General features: G+C 36.9%; 1 protein-coding gene across 1 annotated transcript in view; it reads left to right on the forward strand.

Moving 5' to 3' along the window:
• RORB (RAR related orphan receptor B) overlaps positions 1–20,244 on the forward strand; it is a 124,798-nt gene that overhangs the window by 78,912 nt on the left and 25,642 nt on the right. The window contains 3 exon segments of the mRNA XM_030467586.1: positions 13,469–13,515; positions 13,806–13,891; positions 18,262–18,403. Of these exon segments, the coding sequence (XP_030323446.1) occupies positions 13,469–13,515; positions 13,806–13,891; positions 18,262–18,403 (275 nt within the window).

Genomic DNA, 20,244 nt, shown 5'->3' on the forward strand with positions numbered 1-20,244 from the left:
AAAAAATAGCTGTGCAATGTTTATGAAGATTTGAATTAGTTATTATAAGTAATTAACTCATCCTGTTTCTTATTATCCTTCAAATAATGTTTTCCTAATTATTGGAAAAATATTTTCTTAGGCTGACTATTACTAGCTCATATGTTTGTTTGTTTTCTGTACTTCTCCTAATCTTCAATAATTCTCCTTATTTTCATAAACTTTGAAACTCTCCCCCCAATATTTCCCCTTGCCTTAGTTTGTTTTTTTGAAAATTCCTTAATTGTTATATCTGACAGGAAAGCATTCAAATCAATGTGGCTGAGAGGCTGGCTATTTTGAAAATCTTTTTTTTTTTTTTTTTAATAATATGTAGGATTAACAGCTTTCTCTCTCTACCAGGCTTCTTGAATCCTGGAAATTAAGTTCTTTCTGCCTTACCATTGGCACAAACTCCAAAGGAATGAACAGGCAGAGTCAGTAGGGAATAACTGGTAAAAATCTGAATAAACTTTTATTTCAACAAGTGCTTTATGGAAATGGCTAGGACATGAGAAAATTTTTTTTGCAAGGAAAAGTTACCTGGAAATTAGATAACCTGGAAGAACTCTTCCAGCAAAAAACCCTGGGAATGTATAATGGTGAGGTGAGCGGAATTCTTTCCAGGCACAGAAAACCCACAAAGGCTCCCAAGGAAAAAGTGAATTAGCAAGAGGCACAATGTTTAATGCATTGGCTGTCCTGTAAAAGTGCTTTCTTCTTTTATCTTGTTCTCCCTTGTTTTGTTTTTGACAGATAGTCTGTGTAAAGCTTATGGTGCTCTGTGTTTGTACTGTGTCTTGGGCATAACATAAGCTGCATGCCCTTGCAAGCATAACCTGCAACCAGGATGCAATTCTAGCCAAGGTGGAAGCCTAGGAAAAAGAAAAAAAATAGTATTTACAGGCTATTACCTACTCTATCAGAGAGTCACAGTGAGAGCTTACCCCTAAAAATTCTACCTGTCCATGTCAAAAAAGGGCGACTGGGATTCAGACGATACTCCTTTAATGTAACAGGTGTGCAACAGGGAGGGTTGAGACAGATCTGCCACATGACATCTAAAAAAGATGTAAAAAAAAAAATAACTTTTTAGTTGTCGCTGCAATTGTTAAAAGATGAAATTTCACAAGATGGAAAAGGAAAGCAAAGTTTTATTTTCATAATTTCCACAAAAGAAGTATTATTATTACATTATGGGGCCATAGTAGGCATCCTACATGAAGACAGTATCAAGAGAAGACGTTGTTTCTTTACTTCGTTCCTGCAGCAGTCTTCCTCCCTTCCTTAATGAAATGGAACAGTCTATTCCTTGATCACTCCTTCCATGTAATCCTGTTAATGCAGTCTGTTAATACTACTTTTGCAACAGCGCAGGTGTAACTGTGAATAACTAGGGTAGTGGGAAGAATACTGTTCTGCTCCTACAAATCTTAATTTATTTACGACAATATGTGTGATATTCAGTCCAGAATAAAACCAGGTGCAACTGGTGAGTTGAAACATTTCTGTTCTTCACTTCCTTAACAACATGAGGTATTCCAGTTAAGAATAAATGGGGAAATACTAATTAATGCTGAACCAAATCTTTCCTAGAGACAATTTGACTTGGAATTTTACTAAAGGTTAATTTCTTCTTCTGTGTTAAAAAATAGCTGATTAAATTTGTAAGTAGACAGTTGGGAAGTATAACATTTTTTAGACTGCAACAGATGCAAATATAAGAATATCTCCAGATGATCTGATTGCTTTTCAAAAGATAGGACAAAGATTTTAAATAAAAATATGCAAATGTGAAAATCCATAGTGATGATAAAAAAATTAACAAATTCAGAAGTCTTTAAAAAGGGAACATCAGAATTCCTTTCAGACTGAAATCACTTTTATTATTTATTGTTATTGCTTGTTGTTGCCTATGTTTCTTGTCATTTCACCTTGTAGGAGTTCTATTGTGCCTAATGCACAAGGGAAGGTATTGTAAGGAAAGTGATTAAGGTAAATTATTCTATTGAGTGTGATGGCTCTTACTTAACATTTCAGCAAATGCAAGTTAGATTCTCTTTTTTTCTGTACTGCTCTAATTCTACTTGGGTGTGTTGAATTTACATAGCACAACTCCCATTTACTTACTGCAGCTCAGAAACAAAATCTGTACCAGCAGAAACATGTTTCCCTATCCCTTCTTTCCATCAGCCAGTAAGCTTGATAATTTCCTGGTTTAAAAGGAAAAAAGGAAAAAGAAGTTAAGGCCCATTTTAAAGAAGGCTACTGCTACTGAATCATGCTCATTATCAAATAAACAAACAAACAAAAAACCCAAAAAACCCCATAAATTATGCTTATATATTCTTCCCTCTCAACTTTTCTTTGAGCATTAGAGATAGCTATTTTGTCACAAAGCTTTAAGCTCTAAAATATTTAACATCAAAGACTGCATTAATTTGTGGTTTATCAGGACTGCAAATATACAATATATTTCAGTAACAAAAATGGTTTGGTTTTTCTTTTTTTGGTCATGTGGTTTATTCACCAAAGTACTATTAACTAAAGAATCTGATTGTAGTAGTCAAACCAGCTAAAATTTTCCTGATGATATGTTGAGTAAGGTAGTCAGAAAACAAGTATTTTTTTATATTTATACACACATATATAATCAAGCATATTTAGTTGTAGCTAAACAAATAGATTTACAGAGATTCCAGGAATGAAATACATTCAACAAAATAAGAATGCTGAGAGCCGGGGTTGAAAATAAGCACTTTGTCTTGATGAAAAGAATTTTACTTATTGATATGCAAAATAACATTCCCTACTCCTGTTATACCATTCCCAGAACTTTGTTCATGGTCCTCACTCTTTAGTGCTTGAGATTCTGTGCTTTCTGAAAGTCCCTTGGGTTTTCTGTAATTAACTGTACATGTTCAGATGACCCACTGTATCTATTTCTCTGGTTTGTACTGGGCTACTTTTTGTGCTTAATTTTCAGTATTAGATGAAATAAGATGTCCAGAACTAAATTTCCAGAAAAAATATCTATTCTGGCATTGGCTTGTGTCAGTAAGTGATACAAGTATAAAAAGACATGCTGAGGATGTAATATTTGAGGAAAAAATTGGGATAAGATCAATTAAAGTAATTAAAAATTTAAACCACATTGCAGGTTTGCATATTCAAATATTAAGGGGTGTTTTGCTAGTAACAGGGCTGTGGTTAGGCAATCAGTTGTCTTAGTCTGACAAATGAGGTATTAAACTATCTGATAAAGATTAAGAATTATTTTATTTTATATGTGGTTTCCACAGCAGAATACTTACCATTCAAAACATATCTTTGTTACACATCCTTTTCAGATGTCTTTTATCAGGGGGAAGAGTTGGAAAATAATGTCTTTTGAAGTTTGCAAAAGCCATTATTTACCACCTTGCATATCTTAACATGGTCTTTAAGTCATTTTTAAGTCACATCTTCATAACTTTTAAGGTAAAATGCCATCTTTCAGTACAGTATCCCGAGAGGTAATTTTTAAGGAAGCTCTTTACAGTGGTTTCAAAAGCAAATAAAATTTCTTTATTAAAGCTGCACACAGGATACAAAATTAATAGATTTTTTACATATGCCACCATATGTAGTGATTTCTGGGCTTTGAAGTGCATTTTTGTTCCTACTAAGGCTCATTTTAAACATGTTTTTTTCCTACAGAATGTTAAAAATGGTACTACTTATTTCTGTTGGGTGTTTATTAAGTTTGGATTCTTTCAAATCTCAACTTCCCTTCTTTCTTTTGTTTATAAAAAGTAGAAAATAGTGGAAATCAGTATGGATTTCCACAGAAATGTAAGAGTGTAATATGCAAATACTCAGTTTTTTTTTAATGATGTCCTCACTAAATTGTATGATACTCCACTTAAAATATCACTTAGTGATTTTTCTATCATATTTTAATTGTATTTTTTCCTAGCAGTGTATAACTTACTGATTTTCAGAATTAAGGATTTAGATGGTTTGATTCTTCTCTGTTATCTTACGTATTTCCAAAAGAAGAAAGCCTCATAAAATCTCTGGGTATTTCGCAATTTGCAAACAGCTATTGCATGAAGTGGAATACTGAAAAAAAGTTCTGAGGGGTGGGACAAAACAAGAAGGTTCTGACCCAGTTGTTACTTTCGTTGAAGTGTCATTCTTCTTAGGTCTAACAACTCTATTTTGCATGTATACACAAATTGACCAAATATCTAAATCCTTTTCATTCATAGTACACTGTAATATTTCACAACTTGCACCAATCTCACATGATAATTCTGTTTCTTCTGTCTGTCCATCCCAAGCACTGGTGCAACTTTTCCTCCCTTTATCAGAACAAGTGCTTGAGAAGCTGTTCAGAAAATAAACAGTTGAAGAGGAGGTAAATAGATTTATACTTGAAGCCTCTGTTTACACAGAGACTGGCTCCAGGCTCTGTTTAGTGACTATTGAATCAGGAATACTGAAACTGCTGAGTGTCAGCTGCTTCTGTCTGGAGACTTGAACTGTGCAATGGGCTTAATTTTCCTTGTGAATTTTTCATGGCATCGAATTCTGGGTTTTGATGCTACTGGAAGTATAGAAAACTGAGTACTGTCAGGCAAAACTCAGGTAGGAGAGGAGGAGCGGGAAGATGCAAGGACACTGTATGTGCTGCAGCTGCAGTCCAGTAACAAAAATCTGGAAAAGAGGGTGTCATCACAGTCAGAGCATAGAATAAGCACTACACCCTCATTTCACTGCAAGCCAAAGATCAGTTCCACCCCCCTCCAGCAAGCAGTAACACTGGGTGGATGTGAGGAGACATAAAGTCATGTGTGTTCCCACAGCCTTGAAAACAAAAGGTCTTCAAAGACTGTTCCTGTAACGTCTCCCTTTGCGGTACTGGGCTTTGGAACAGTGCAGCAATGTTCTATGCATATCTAACATAAGGAATTCCCACTAAGGTGCTGTGTACAGCACTGCAATTTCAGCCAATTCTCACCAGGCATAGATGGACTGTAAATATTTGTCATAATTTCTGGGCTTCTCACTGAAAAAAATCATTAGTCCTTTTATCCAGAAGAGAAAAACAAAAAAATTGTTATGGATTGTTGTCCATCAGTAAATACTAATTCAGAAACACCAGGCACACTCTGACTAATGAAAAGTAAGGAGGTCAAAGAATTTGCCCTGCTAAATGCCTGCTATACTGTAACCCATTTAAGTGGAACATCCACAAATTTTGACAAATAAGTTGGCAGAGGAAATGCTAAGTGTACTTCAAGGAAAGAACTTTGCAATGTCTTTTCTCTGTAGGCTACTTTTTTTTTTCTTCAATCACATACAAATTTACTGGGTAGAGAGCTGCATAGAAAACATGCTCATAACTGCTCAAATGCCATCCTGACCAGTTTATATAAACACTAGTAAAGCTGATAGAGATTATTTGCAGAACATTGGATCTGATGAGCTCAAATATAAGACAGCTTGGGTAGTGTAATATTTGGGATTACCATAATAATCTCTTTAGGGAAAGTGTGCAGTATCAGCAGAACTGTTGCTCAAGTCTTTGAGGGAAGTTGAAACTGTACAGTAATAATTCTGCATTTCTTATACACTTAAATCTTTTCCTGTGAATAAGGCAATTTGCTGCAATCTTTATAGGGCCCTGGATAAGGCTTTAAGAATTTCATTAAATATCTCTGATTTTAATTCTCCTATGGAACCCAAATCATTGGTTAGGCATCCTGGTTTTTTTGTGTGGTCACTTGTTTTACTATAGCACCATCCTTTCAAGTTACACATGTAATTTCCATGTATATGAGTTACTAAGGAAAAGAGGTTTTATATTAAAATAGAGAAATCCATGTTAAGAGGCAATGAAAATGCTTCTGTACAGATTTACCAAGTGGTAGTTAAGTTGTCAGTCTACTGATCCTTTGACACTTACTGACTTTTTCGAGCACAGCATTTCAGGGGTCAAGTCCAAGTAACAGCTCCTGACAAGGGAGCTGATTTTCATCTCTTTTGAGACTGGAGACTCGGCTCTACCTCATCTGAGTTAGCCATCAACACCCTGTAGAGGATGCAGGCAGTTCTGCTTCTCCTCTGCTTCCTTCCATGCCTGTGAACCATTCCACAAAAATCTGGGATAGCCTTAAACACTTTTGCTTCTTATGCACTTCAGGTACTCTGTCATATCCAAAATAAAGAAAAAAAAGTTACTACATAGAGATTTCCGTGTCTTTGGCATCTTTCTGATCTTTTGTTGTTTCAGTATGTCCTAGGCTGCCATTTTGGAAAAAAAAAGTAAAAATTTAAAAATGCTGCATACCTTATATTTGGAGTCCAGGAAATATCATTGCCACCACTGTCTTGTATTAACCCCCTGGAAAACCAGACTTTTTGTTAATTCACAAAAGCTTTAACTCATTAATATTATTTTTTCTGCAGAAGGGAAAAAAAAAAGACTGATAATCCAAAATAAGTATATATCCGTTATCTCGCATCATGTCACTCAACATCATGTCACTACTTTTAAGACTCTTTACAGTTCTCTTGACACAAGTACCTTTGCTCTACAGAGAACCATTCAACCTTGCAAATGTTACAGTTTTCCTAATTAATTATAATAATGAAATTCAGCTCTGAGCAATTACCCTTAAACTGTTTTAAGATTGAAGTCTTTCGCTCCTATATAAGGTGTGATAAAATGCTAGAGTTCCAAAAACATTTCTTTTTAAAAGAATGTGTCTTTTGGTCTAATAAGAGATATGCATCTATCTGAAAGTCTCATGTCATCTCTATCCTTGGAACATAACAAACATAGCAACTTTTTACTATTCATAATTTGTGAAATTGGACTTCTAAAACATTTTAGTGGGAAGGGAAGGGAAGGAAAGGGAAGGCAAGGCAAGGTGAGGCAACGCAAGGGAAGGCTAGGTGAGGTGAGGCAAGGGCATTTGAACAAATTTGTTCTTAGGTTCTATTCTTACTGCACCTGGAAAAGATTGTTCAACTGTAGGCTTTTTTTCTATAATTTAATCTCTGCAGAATGCAAAGGCAAGTAATCTGTGCAGATCATTTTTCCCAATCTTTTTCCAAAATTATTATGTAACAGTAACATACAAAAAGATCAGATAATAGGAGCAGTTTGGAAATCAGCTTTTAAGCAGCCATGAACATCTGAACCCGTATTACTTCATTTATCTATTTCAAACCATTTGACAGTGGTCTGTAAGAATTATTATAGACATGAAACAAATGCAGAAAGTCTTCTACATTCCAGATATAAACATATTTTCTTTGCATGCAAAACCTGAAAAGAGGCTAATATATAACATGTAATTTTGAAAATTTAGTGTTCAGACATTTTCATTAATGTTTCTATTTAAAAAAAAAAATTCATACAATAAAAATGCACAGAATAACTCTATAATGACTTTTTTAAATAAAAAAACACAAGTTTTAAGAAGTTCTTTTTCAATAGTCTTCAAAATAACCATGCAATAAAGGGCAGAGTTGATCTGTAAGAAGAGCTGATGTACAATTCAGTGCTTTTTCTTTTTACTTTCCACTGGTAAATCATAGAAGAGGAAAAAAAAATGTGTCACCACAAGACCTTCCAAGTGACATTGTTTATCAGCTAAAAAACTTTGGCTGAGAGTGTGAGACCATGAAAGAAATCAGACTTGACAATTGCATGGGTGTATAGGAAGCACAGTTATTTTAGCAGTAATCTATCACTTCTTTTCAAGCAATGATCTGTCAGATTTCTCAATATCCATCTCAGAGGGCTACCGCTAACTTTGAAATTCATTACAAATTTTTATAGATCTACTGTGTGTACTCAGTGAGTCATATATATATACAACAACATCCACTTCTGAGGAATTCAAACCTCTCCACAAGCCTACAAGCTGTAGGACTTGCAGATTTGGGAATCATCAGCCTTGCAGCACATGCGGAGCAGATTCTGGACAAAGTGGAACTGACCATCTTAGTGGCTCTAACAAAGTGTATATCCAAACTCAGACTCTGGGTTGCATGTATCACTGTGCAGAAAAGCTAAAATTTTATGAAAAATGTATTTTCCTGGGTGAATTCCATCATACCTGCTTACTCAAATGGCTCATTTTAGGTATGGAAGACATTTTAGGTATCTGCAGACATATTGATTAACATTAGCTTACATTAGTTAGCTCACTGATATGTTGTTCAGTAGGTAGCTCTGAGTCCATGAGATACAACAGAGGCTGAAAATAGAACCAGTATCCTCAGCAGTATATTTTCAGATTATTAAATAGAAATGTAAAGCACCTGAAGTCTTGGTGTAAAGCCACAGAATATCTAATCCAGTGGCAAAGGGAAGCCAAGGTCTAGATGGCAACCTAACTTCTAGGGAAAACTTCTATTGGTGATAATGTGCAAAGGAAAAAAAAAACTGTTTTACAGAGGTCAGGTTAAAAAAAGCAGAGCTGGCAACTAGGAAAAATGCTAAATATACTTAATATGAAACCACTTAGGGATACAAACATGAAAGTGAGATGGGTTAGTCCACTAGCATTTTTCAAAGAACTCTAGCTTAAGGATGACTAGAATTGTTGGAAGTTGAAGGAGCTGGTTTTATTCCTGTTGGTTCTCTGATTAGCCTTACTGTTCCCTAGTACAATCCCTCCTGGATCAACAAATGAGAGGGAGGACTTCCTCTTCAAAGTTCAAGCCCAGTATGCTTTAGTATCCTCTTTTGATCAAGAACTAAATATCGAAAGCTCAAAACTTTTATCCATGTGGTACCAAAGCTACAGGTCTGGGAGATTATAGTCCTGTCTCTCCCAAGTGAAATTAAACTGAGATTATATAAAATGTAAGATTTGCTTTTTTCTTGTGAGATAACATGCATCTATGAGCAGCAGTACTCACAAATACGCAAGACAAATTCACTGGCTTGCAGACACTTATTTTTGTTTTAAGAAAATTCAACAAATTAACTGTGTATATCCCTCCAGATTTATACCTGATTTCACCAATATAACAATTCTTGAAACCTGATTATTGTCCTACTTTAAGGATAATTAATTTGCTGCCTGAAAGTAAGTATTTTTGCTGGCAAAAGGAAAAAAACCTTTTTTTTTTTTTTTTCTCTTGGGGCAGCATTTGAGAAAACAGTAAATGCTTGGTTTGAAGATGGGTTTAAGTATATATTTGGTTTTATCCAAGAGTTAATATCAGATGTGTGGGATGACTTTGTATTTGTTCCCATAATAGAATTCCACCCTTCTTCCTGTTGTCCTGAGAGAATGAATTGGGTTCCAGGTGGTAAATTCAGCATCTGTGGATTATTATTACTAGTCAAATATGTTACAGTCTGAAGTAACATTAAAATTTATTTTTGTTTTGGATCCACAAAACAAAGTCCAACTACAGCAGACAACACAATTTGACACAGCAAAACCATAGAGCCAGGCAAAAGAGGGAGAGAGGAAAAGACGATATAAGAGAGAGACAGAAAAGTGGAGAAAAACAAGGATAAGAAAGTGGGAAGAAAGACTGAGAGAGAGAGAGAGAGAGAGAGAGAGAAAGAAGGAGAGACAGAGAGACAGAGAGAGTCACCACCAGGGGCCCAGCCGCCCAGCGAGTTTCTTCAAGATGTCGCTGACCCTGGACAGGGTCCGATGCAACACAGCAGCGACAAAAAAGCCAAAGCATGGACAGCCATATATACTCCTGAGCTCCTTTTGTTCTGAAGGGGCAGCTGCCAGTCAGCTGCCACAGAAGCCAGGGGCATTGGCATCAGAGCCATTGCAGACAGGATGCCTGGGGCGGAGCTTCCACAGAAGGGTGCAGTCCCCCACCCATTCATCAGCTCTTATCTCCTTACAGACGCTACTCCCCACTCCGTACCAGCCCCCTCAGCCAGATACATCAGCATGAGTATAATCAAGGTGGCTTCCTCCACCCTGGCCAGGGTAATTGTGCCTGGAGGGATGTCCCAGCATTGCAGGACCTCAGAAAAGGGGAGGAATCTCCACCCAGCCATTAGTTCTTAGTTCTTATCTCTTTCTGTGTGTCACCCCCTGCTGACGTCTGGTTACGTCTCCAACCCTAGACAGAGCTATTCACTTTAAAATTGTTCTTTTGAGACAATTTCAAATCAGTGAGATTGGACTCTTACAATGTAGAATTAATTAATTTTCATTGCAGCATCCCAGTTTGTAGGGTGCTTTAGAAAAACTAGATGCAGTTACCAGCCCTAAAGAAATGTAAACTTAAGTATAATATGAGATGAATACAACAAAGATGGGATGACCCTGTGGTATTGATAAAAGATACAGTTGGTGATAGCAAGCAATCACAATGCAGCTTGTATTTGAATGTAATAGATGTTTTGTTAAACCTCAGGGTGATGGTGTTTTTGCAAGCTTTTATCAAGAGATATGTCTCAAGATAGGATGAAAAGTAAATGTGCTTTTTGAAAAATTGGGCTAATAGACAGCTGTGGCTTCTGTTAGTTCTTCAAAAGGGGTAGAAGCAATTATTTTTTGCATTAGTGTTGTTGGATAAGAAGGCAGGTGGAAGGACTTTAAAAGTGGAAATAGGCAGTTTTGCTCTTGTTCCTCCCTCATTTTTACTGCACTGGGAGAACATAGATTCTTTTTCTGTGCTGCTGGAAGTTATCATTGCGGCAACTCCACTATCATAAGTTCATTCCATTTTTGCTTCAAATCCAAGAAGAAGTGCTGAATCAATGTGTTTTATACTTATAAAGAATTCAGAAACAAACTACTTGTTTTATGGTAGCTTTAAAGACAGAACTTACAGGTCCCTAAATTCTTTGCTGGCTTTAGGGGAGAAAGGAAGAAGAAAACCATCAGGAGATTATGGGCATATGCACAAAGATACAATTGGAAAATGTGTAGTAGTCTCTGAAAATCATTAAACCCGAAAAGGATCCTGGGTGTTAATTACAGTAATTCAAGAGGTTTCTGGGAATACAGTGGCTTCTTTTTTCATCTGTCCTGTACAATTAATAATTCACATTTTCTATTATGAATTCTTAAATTGTTCTGCTGTGTTATGAACAAAAAGAAATGCATAGGAGACAGTAGCAGGGTCTAATTTTCCAAGCTTCTTCATAAACACCTTGTGTCCTAAATGTGCTGCCATTAGTGTGAGGTCACTAAGGAGACATGATAGAAAGTTCCTAGACATCCTGTATTTACTAATTTATAGATTGGTAGTTTTGAATAGGGGTTTGAATTAACCAATGAGTCATAAATCAAAGGCATTTATTTCATATTAATTGAAAACCAGAGCCTTAGTCTTCAGTGACCTGGTCAAAAATTATGTACCACGATCACAGTAGTGAAACTTGTAACCTCAAGTCATACATGGAATTATTAACTTCACACAGTAACAAGTACTGTGATGAATGCAACAAGTGTCACAGGATCAATTCTTCCATCTCTGTTCCCATCACAGTTACAAATTGTATCTGCAAGTCACATTAAAAATACTTTAATATTGTTTGGCATTTTTGCCTCTTCCTTTTTCTTGTCTTTTCCTGAAGCTCTTTTCATATTCTCATGGTGGTTCCTGCCTCAGATATTGATATATGTCTATGAGGCTTGTCAACATAAAGTAAGGTGTGGTGCCAGAATTGAGCATTTTTCCCTCCACCTCATTTTCAAGCAGAGACCTGTGAGCAATGACTCAAAACAGCCTCTCAAAGAGCAGTACCTGGAGGTACATGCTTGAAGTTTTAATTATCTCACTGGGAATAAGGCATAGGAATTTTTGAGCAGGATCAACATGGAAAAATTGTGAAGGAACAGCAGATGCTTTTCTAAAAGGAATTGCCTTCTTGTTCATGCATCTGTCATGCCAGAGTGGCTAGGGCATAACAGTTTCTTAAGAAGCGAGAGAAACTACTAACACTTAGTTCATGAAAACAAAATGGGATTCAGAAGGTAAGCCAAAAATTGTGAATGACATAGGTAATTTTATTTTTTGTATGAGTTTTCCCAGGTATGAGGATGGGCAAGATTTTGGTTCTGGATTGTCTCCACTCAGAAAATACTAACAAAAAACTTCTGTTTCCTCTGATAAAATTAATTATACAAACCCTGGATCAGGAGCAGTTTGAAAACTGGTTTGCTTGGTAAGCCTTGCCTAAAAATGTGCTTGATCAGAGACTGCAGCTCCGAAAACTGAGCTCAATGTTAGGAACTAAAGTCTCTGTAACTGTCCCTCTTTCCTGGTTCCTTTGGGATACAGTGTCCCAGGGGAATAGCAGTCACCTTGTTGAATTTATTTTGGTAATCCTCTGCTCTAAGTAGGAGGCTAGGGGAGTAGGGGATGCAAGTGAACTCATGGGAAACTCTTGACTTCTGCTAAGAGTGATAAATGATAGCCATGTGTAGAAATGAGGCAAAATCCAGACTATATAATTATTTTGTCACAGCCTCCACTCTACAGGTTTAGTACCTTGATTACAATCTCCAGTCATTTTTAAGTATGTTTTTTTCCCAGCATTTAAAATCTTTTTGGCTACCCCCTTGGTTTGAAATGGGATGCTCTTCTAGGATAAGTATTTGGACAATAATCTTGTTTTCCCATCTCCCCGTTCGCTTTGTAGTTGAATATGTCCAGTTAAAGTAGTAAAGGTTAGCAGTCTTTGTGCTCTGAGTAGTCCTACTGCATGAGAGCTCAGTTGTGATACCCAAGGATTTGATAAGTGACTTGCAGCGAATTGCTGCTATTGTTGCACTGGGCATGAAGGAACCACATCTACCAGGATTAATGAGACTTACCAAGTAAGATACTATTTCCAACTGGCAGAAGAATCGCAGAGAGGGATGTATCCCTCATAGGAAATCAAATTAAAGGGAAGTTTCTTCTCAATGCATCAGACTATAATAAAGTCATAATCCTTCCCTACATTTCAAAGTATGTACTCTTCCAGTATTGTGAAAGGAAGCACAAAAGGATTCAAAGTACTTATGGGAAGCAGTTATGTTAGCAAAAAAAAAACCCAAACATTAAACATAGTGAAATATGTTTTATTTCTCTGAATTAAATGATCATTATATTTATAAAAGGATCTGAAACATATCCAGATTTTCTGATAGTACCTGCCTCCCCCAGCACACAGCCGCTGGCTACCTAAGCTCAGTCTGTGGGCCTTGCCTACCTGTGACCTCGTGCTGAAACAATAGCTTGTAGAAGACAGGATAAGCAATTGTTTGCAAACCCATCTCCACCAGTGAGATTGGTATCTTGAAGCCATAATCTGGAGGATGTGAACACTTCATCACCTGCTTTGATAAATGTATGAAAATATATCGTGTAATGCTACCTCAACAAAGTGAAAAGTCATGAATATTTGATATGGATAAGTAAGAACAATCTGGAAAATTATTTAGAACCCCTTATAACTGTCATTTAGCAATAATGACAATGAAATTAACAAGCAAAACCAAAAAAAAAAAAGGAGTATATGGGGAAAATTGTTTATTTGTGAGATGCCTTAAAACGTGGAAGAGTTTTTTGGTCTGTGGTAGAAACTACATAATGTGAAGCAATTAAAATTTGCTGATCCAGAGCATCCAAAGCCACACTATAGAATACAAAGCAATTTTTAATTGTTAGTAAGGTAGAACAGGCTATCTTCTGTCTAGTTCTAATTTTTAAGATCTTCATTTGAAAAAAAAAAAAGAAAGAAAGAAAGAAAGAAATTAAATAGCATTATGTACTCAAAGTGCTTGTCTTGTTTTCTTTTTCAGCACAAATTGAAGTGATACCATGCAAAATTTGTGGTGATAAGTCCTCTGGAATACACTATGGAGTCATCACATGTGAAGGCTGCAAGGTATGGGATTTTAATACAGCAGAGTCATCAGCATCTGCATTAGCCTCAGGGATATGTGTGCAATAATACACTCTTACATGCTTTCAAGCAAGTGGTGCCAAAGGCTGTAAAGCCTCCCACTGATATAGATGCATTTCATGTCTGATTTTACTTGTTGCTTTCCTTTTAATCTAATGGTCTTTAGAGTTACCTCCTCATTTGAAACATAAATTAATTGCATCTGATGCAGTATAACTACTGACACAGAATCTGGCAACTCTAAGTCACACCCGTTCTACCTCAAATCAGCTTGAGAGGTGAATTTCTTATCTTGTTCCCTGTACAATCCATGATGCATTAAGAGCTGGCACAGTATCGCAGTTCAACATCTTAAAAGCTTACAGGTGTCAATTTGGTCCTGTTTTATCCTCTTTGTATTCTCTGCCAAATTGTAATCTCCAGAAGATGCCTTACATTATGTGTAGCATAAAAGAATCCTTTCTCTTCTTCCTCACAGGCTCCAGCACAGAGCCATTCCTGGGAACTGAAGGTTAAAAAAAAAATAAAAAATAAAAGCAAACAAAAAAACAAGCTTCCATACTTCTTAGTCATATTAACATATTATCCTTTTCCAGACATAAGTTCATAAGTCCAGATGAGATCCCAACCCAAGCAAAGAGGCCAAGAAAGAAGGGCTTCCTTTTTCAGCTGTTAAAGTACTATTTGATTTTATTATCTAAGAAATTGTATCATTACTTATGGAAATCCAGTATTTCATACTTTCATACTACATGGTGGTAGTTCAGTCTTAACAGTAAAAGTGGAATAGTCTAAATGGAGAGGCATTTCACTTTTTCTTTTATGTGGAAGTACACAAACTTGTACAGTTGAAAGTGGCTGCTTATTTGTAGGATGAAATGGCAAGTCAGTATTTACATAGCTCTTTATAAAATATTATGTCATCCAAAAAAGCTGAAAATCTAGGTGGACCCATTTTCAAAAGAAAGCTTTTAATACTAACACTTTGAGGTGCTCTATACTGTCAAAGATCAGATTTCTTTCAGCAACATTAATAACTGTAAAGAGATCAACTCTGTGCCACTGTCTTTTTGTTGAAGTGGAATAGAAATAAGCATCTCCTTAGGATGATCATGCAAAACAGGATTAGACTAACTGATCTGATACTTCAAAATTGGCATGAAAGCTACATGAGAAAAATACTTCAAGCAGAAAGATAGAGTCTGGTCTCAATATTCAGTTCCCACAGAGCAGTTAGGGGCAGAGTCTCCTAGAGATGTGATTAGGGTTAATGCTGGCCCTTGTCTGTGCCTCAAGAGGAGATGATACCTCTCAGATCCATGTGTAGACTGCTTACTGAGATAAAGAGCTTCTCTTTCACTTACAACAGTTTTAACCCTACTGTTTTTGTGCCACTTTCATAGTATCAAAGCAATTAGTTTAATCTTGTTTTGTGAGCCTGTTGTGAAAAAAAGATGTCAGTATTCACTTCAGGTCTGACAGGAAGCATCTCTGTCAAAACTCTCTTTGAAGCACTCCACTCTTGTGGAGTGCAACTCCACTCTTCATTGCCCAGCAATTAAATAACTATTTGTTCAGTCTACATACTAATAACTGGTAATTTCTGGCTCCTTTTGTCTGAATACATTAAAAATCTGAATTCATTAAGGGAGAGACCGTGTGTGGGAGAAAGAGACAAGAACAGTTCTGCAGTCATACACACATGTTGATCAAGACACCAAATAGTGTCAGCATCAGATAGACACATCAGCAGAGAACTGACCTGACAGGGGTGGTGCTACAAACTTTAAGGGGCAGGAAATCCTTTAACTTAGTCCCTACATTACCTATGCCACTTCAAATGCATATTATCAGGGGCATTTGTATGGTTTCATGTCCTTGCCTGCATACACTGAATAACTTAGAGGATCCACTGAGAAAAATGGTGGCTCTGCCACTATTATCACTGAAAGGGTGAAACCTGAAGACATGTTTCCATCCTGTATGTCTCTGTGGTGTCTCTGTCCTGTTTTGTCTGTCCTTTTTTTAAGAAATCTTTTATCCTTTCTCCTGCCTACTTCCAGAGCGAAGTATTTGCTAGTACTTGTTTGTTATGATTTAGACAGTAGTTCACATGATCATTTTCTGTTTCAGAGGGACTGTCATTGATGGATAAAGTAACTTGTTCAAGATGCAGAAAGACCTCCTGTCAGTGTTGAGAATATTATGAAACCTGCCTTTACATCTAGAGCTCATCAGTAATGAATTGCATCCTCCTTACCCCAAAAGGAATTATTCTCAGAAATGTAGCCAGCATTATAAAAAGATCCTTTAAAAATTAAATAAAAGGTTTGTCTGTACTTTGTAAGAAAATATTTGGATCTCATGCAGAAGAAAGAGAGTACAAAAGCCTCCTCAGAAAAATAAATTACCTGCTGTAGATTAATTTTATTATGCAATCCTCAAATTTTTCCTAAGACGGGCAAAGAAGGAACAAACAAATTCTTCTAGGGGGAGATCAACCTTAACAGGAAAAAACAGCACGAGAAGATAAGGCATTCTCAATGTTAGATGATTGTATGGAGGTCATTAATATTATTTAATTATTTTGTTCTCTGATATCCATATCCACATAGGAGCTACTAAAATCTAAACCTTTAAACCAGAAAGTTGCTCACATGGCAAAAACAAAATCAGCATTGAAGTTCAGCAAATAGAGTAGAAATACCTGCAATTACCATCCATTGTGCCTTGAATTAAACTCCCCTCCAACCGTTTCAGGAAAGTTTTGATTGGCCACGGCAATGGAAGTCATACATTAGATTTTTTTTCTAAAGGGCATCCATGTTCTCAAATCATAAAAACTTAATTTAGTTTAGTTCTACTGTACTCCTAAATCCAGCACAGACCAGATGAAGTGAGTCATTACATGCTCAGCCTCAGTAAACAGGGCTGCTGCTCTCCTTGGTGGGACACCATGCCAGATGCCATCCTCATTGGTTTCACCAGGACTTGAGTGAGCATTCAGATGCTACTTGTAGCAGCTCAACTGAGCCCTGTGACACTGTCACTTTGTTGCTTCCTTACTCTAGTGCCCCCAACACTCACAGCTGCTTCAATTCCCATTGCTAGGTATCACTGTTGGCTTGTGCAGACAGAACACTGGTGTAGCCTGACACATGAAATCAGCTCTGTCCTTCTGTCTCCACTCAGAGCTGTTTGCAGACCAGTCCGGAAAGGCACAACCACTTTGGTATCACTTCTGGTCACTGATGTAATGGCAGTAATGGTACTTTCTGCTCTTTTTCTCCCCGCATCTTCCTGTGGTGGCAAGGCTATCCTTCAGCTGTCCCACCAAAAAACCCTGTAGCTACCTGTATCTGAAGATACAGAACTGGCCAAGGCATATCTCTTCTTTGTTTCTCTCTCTCTGAACTTGTTGTTCCTCCCATCCTTTATTTTACAAGAAATGATAGAATAAATAAAATATCTTCTTTCTCTTTCTCTCTCTGATCCTCACCCCTTGCTTTCATTGCTCTTGTCACCTCTGCTACTTCAGGTTACTACTACCATAACCATGCCTATTGGTGTTGTTTGTAGCAGCTGGGAACTTGTGAGGCCTTCGGTATGTGTTATTACTCTCCTTGTAGCTCTCTGATCTTTAAACAGATAGCACACAACTGGCCAGAGGTGCCTTATAGGAGATAGAATAGCTACAAATTTTTACATAGATAAAATGGAGAGTGTTATATTCCATTGAAATGTAAAATGTCATTACTTTCTCATGGTTGTGTCTAAAGGTGTTGCTTTCTCCTTTGTGTGTTGGCTTTACTTGATACAGTCATTAAATCCAAGTGCTTTTGTGATGCTTGCATTTCAATTGCTTTTCACTCCTAAAGTGTATCATCCCTCTAGATCAGATCAACATTTGCCAGCTTAAATTTAGCAGCAGACTTCAGCTACTAATGCTACGCACAGCCAGTGCTGTTTATTACCAGTTTCTTTCATTAAATCTACAGTTAGAACAAATACTTTTAAGTCATCTGTTTACAAATGCTGACAAGCTTTTGCTCATTAGGAGCAAGCTTTAGATTATACATGGCCATTATTGTACAAAAAGAATGCATTCTGTAACATTTTTGTTTGTGTTTAACAAAGTAGAATTACAATCTTTACAGAATAAAGCACAATTCTCCTTATGAGTAAATGTTCTTTAATTTCATTACTCAATGCCAACATATCTGCAAAGTCACAGCATAAATAACATTGCACTAAATAAGATTTTACCATGGTCATTTTCATGATTCTGTGTGTGTGTGCACGCACATATATGCACCTGATAATACTCTTGTCTCTTGCTCTCTTGCCCCTAGGGATTCTTTCGAAGGAGTCAGCAGAACAATGCCTCTTACTCCTGCCCAAGGCAGAGAAACTGTTTAATTGACAGAACCAACAGAAATCGTTGCCAACACTGCCGACTGCAGAAATGTCTTGCCCTGGGAATGTCTCGAGATGGTAAGGAGTCAGATTCCTGCTTCGTGTCTAAACCCTTTGAAACCCTTCTTCACTGCTGACTTACTTAAACTCCCTGTAGATTTCTGGAAAGAGAGGAGAAGCTCCTTGCTTTGTTGTGTATGTACTCTGAGACACAGATCTTTGCCATTCATTTAACAAAGGAGGCTATTTTCACAGGGAGGGTTGGGAAATCACAGAGTGGAGAGCAGTATTAGTTTGGAACATAAAGAGACAGAAAAGAGATGTGTTTTTCTGATCAAAAGCGCTAAAAGGTTACCTTTTGAGAGGTGGATTTATATTCCAGTTAAGATAACCTTTTGATATTAAACATGATTTATCTTAACATTAAATTCTGATGCCTGAAAGCATCACTTTCTTGACATCTCTTAAAACCTTGATGTGCCAATAAATAGGCAGTTAATAAATGTACAGATTGATAGGATTAGGAGTTTCTCTTTCTATAATTCAGAGCACTGGACCAATTATTTTGCATTGCTAAAAAACTTTGTCCTTTAGCTGTATGTTGACCCCTGCACCCTGTCTATAGAGGAAACATTCCATAGTTTAGGACTCCAAAATGGACACTAGGCTAGAGAAAAACTCCACACTGTAGCTGATAGGAGAATCCTTTGGCTCTGGTCCACCTTCCATGATATAGTATGACGAGCCATGATTATCAGGCTGAGAATGTGCACCACACCAGTGCAGTGGGTGCCCACAGCCCACCTGCCCCAGCCATCAGTTCTCATGGAAGGGGTTTCCACCTGATATAGTCAGGAAGTATGAGGAATATTCTATTTCTGAATGCAGGTTATATTAATTTTTTTTTGCCTGGCAGCAGTTTTGTGTCTTAGAACATTTACACAAAAGAAGTCATTTGACATTAACAACCATTGATAGAGATGATACTTGAAGGACTATTTCTTTAGATGGTCCACCGATTAGAAACTTGTTTCAATTTTTGACTTGTAGTAGGTACTTTCCTGCCTCATTGTGTCTGAAAAAAAAGTGTTCACCAGCCTGGAAGATGTCTTACAGCCTAGCCTTCAATCAATGAACTACTTTTGGTCCTAGCATGAAGGGTTACTTGATGCCTGAACTCCTGGAGGAGGTTAAAGTAGTAAGGATTCAGTAATTTAACAGCACGTGCTTTCCTCCTAAAAGTAATAACAGTAATATCTTCCAGGGATTTGAAGTATCACAGGAGCATTTTTGTGACTGAAAGCACTATCTTCCCAACCTATAATTCAGGGACCACTGAGTACAGACAAAGGGAGTGATTCCTCTGATAGCATCGCTTTCTTCTCTCCTTGTTTAAGTAAGAGTGTTTGTACTTAACAATATGAAGAGCTATTGCAAGTTTAAAATAGGCTGTATGGATTTTTTTTCAATAGATAAATTGAACGTGAGTTTTACCTCTCAGCCATGTAACAGATTCAGTTTTATCATGCAGAGGCAGGATGCTAATTGACAGCAGCTGGAGAATCCAGTTAATGAATACATAATGAGAATAAGCAGTGGGTGTTTGTTTTTATTACTGAAGCCCTAAATTTGAAGAAAATACACAGTTGCATTTTTCAAAATACAGTCACTGTATATTGTGTTTAAGTGGGTGCAGTCTACTGTGGGATCATTGCAGCTGCAGGCTCTATTCATGTAAGGTATCTGCGTGAAGAGCTGGAAGAAAGCTGAGGCTGGCAAAACAAAATAACCAAAAACCTCTTAACGCAAAAAATTACAAATAAATTGAAGAGACTGCCATCTCCTTGGTGTTCTGGTACAGCCTTTTCATATTACACCTCGTCTTGAGGTCTATGGCTGAGTGATGGGGTAGAAAAAAT

The sequence above is a fragment of the Calypte anna genome, chromosome Z (genome assembly GCF_003957555.1).
Source record: "Calypte anna isolate BGI_N300 chromosome Z, bCalAnn1_v1.p, whole genome shotgun sequence".
Lineage (NCBI taxonomy): Eukaryota > Metazoa > Chordata > Aves > Apodiformes > Trochilidae > Calypte > Calypte anna.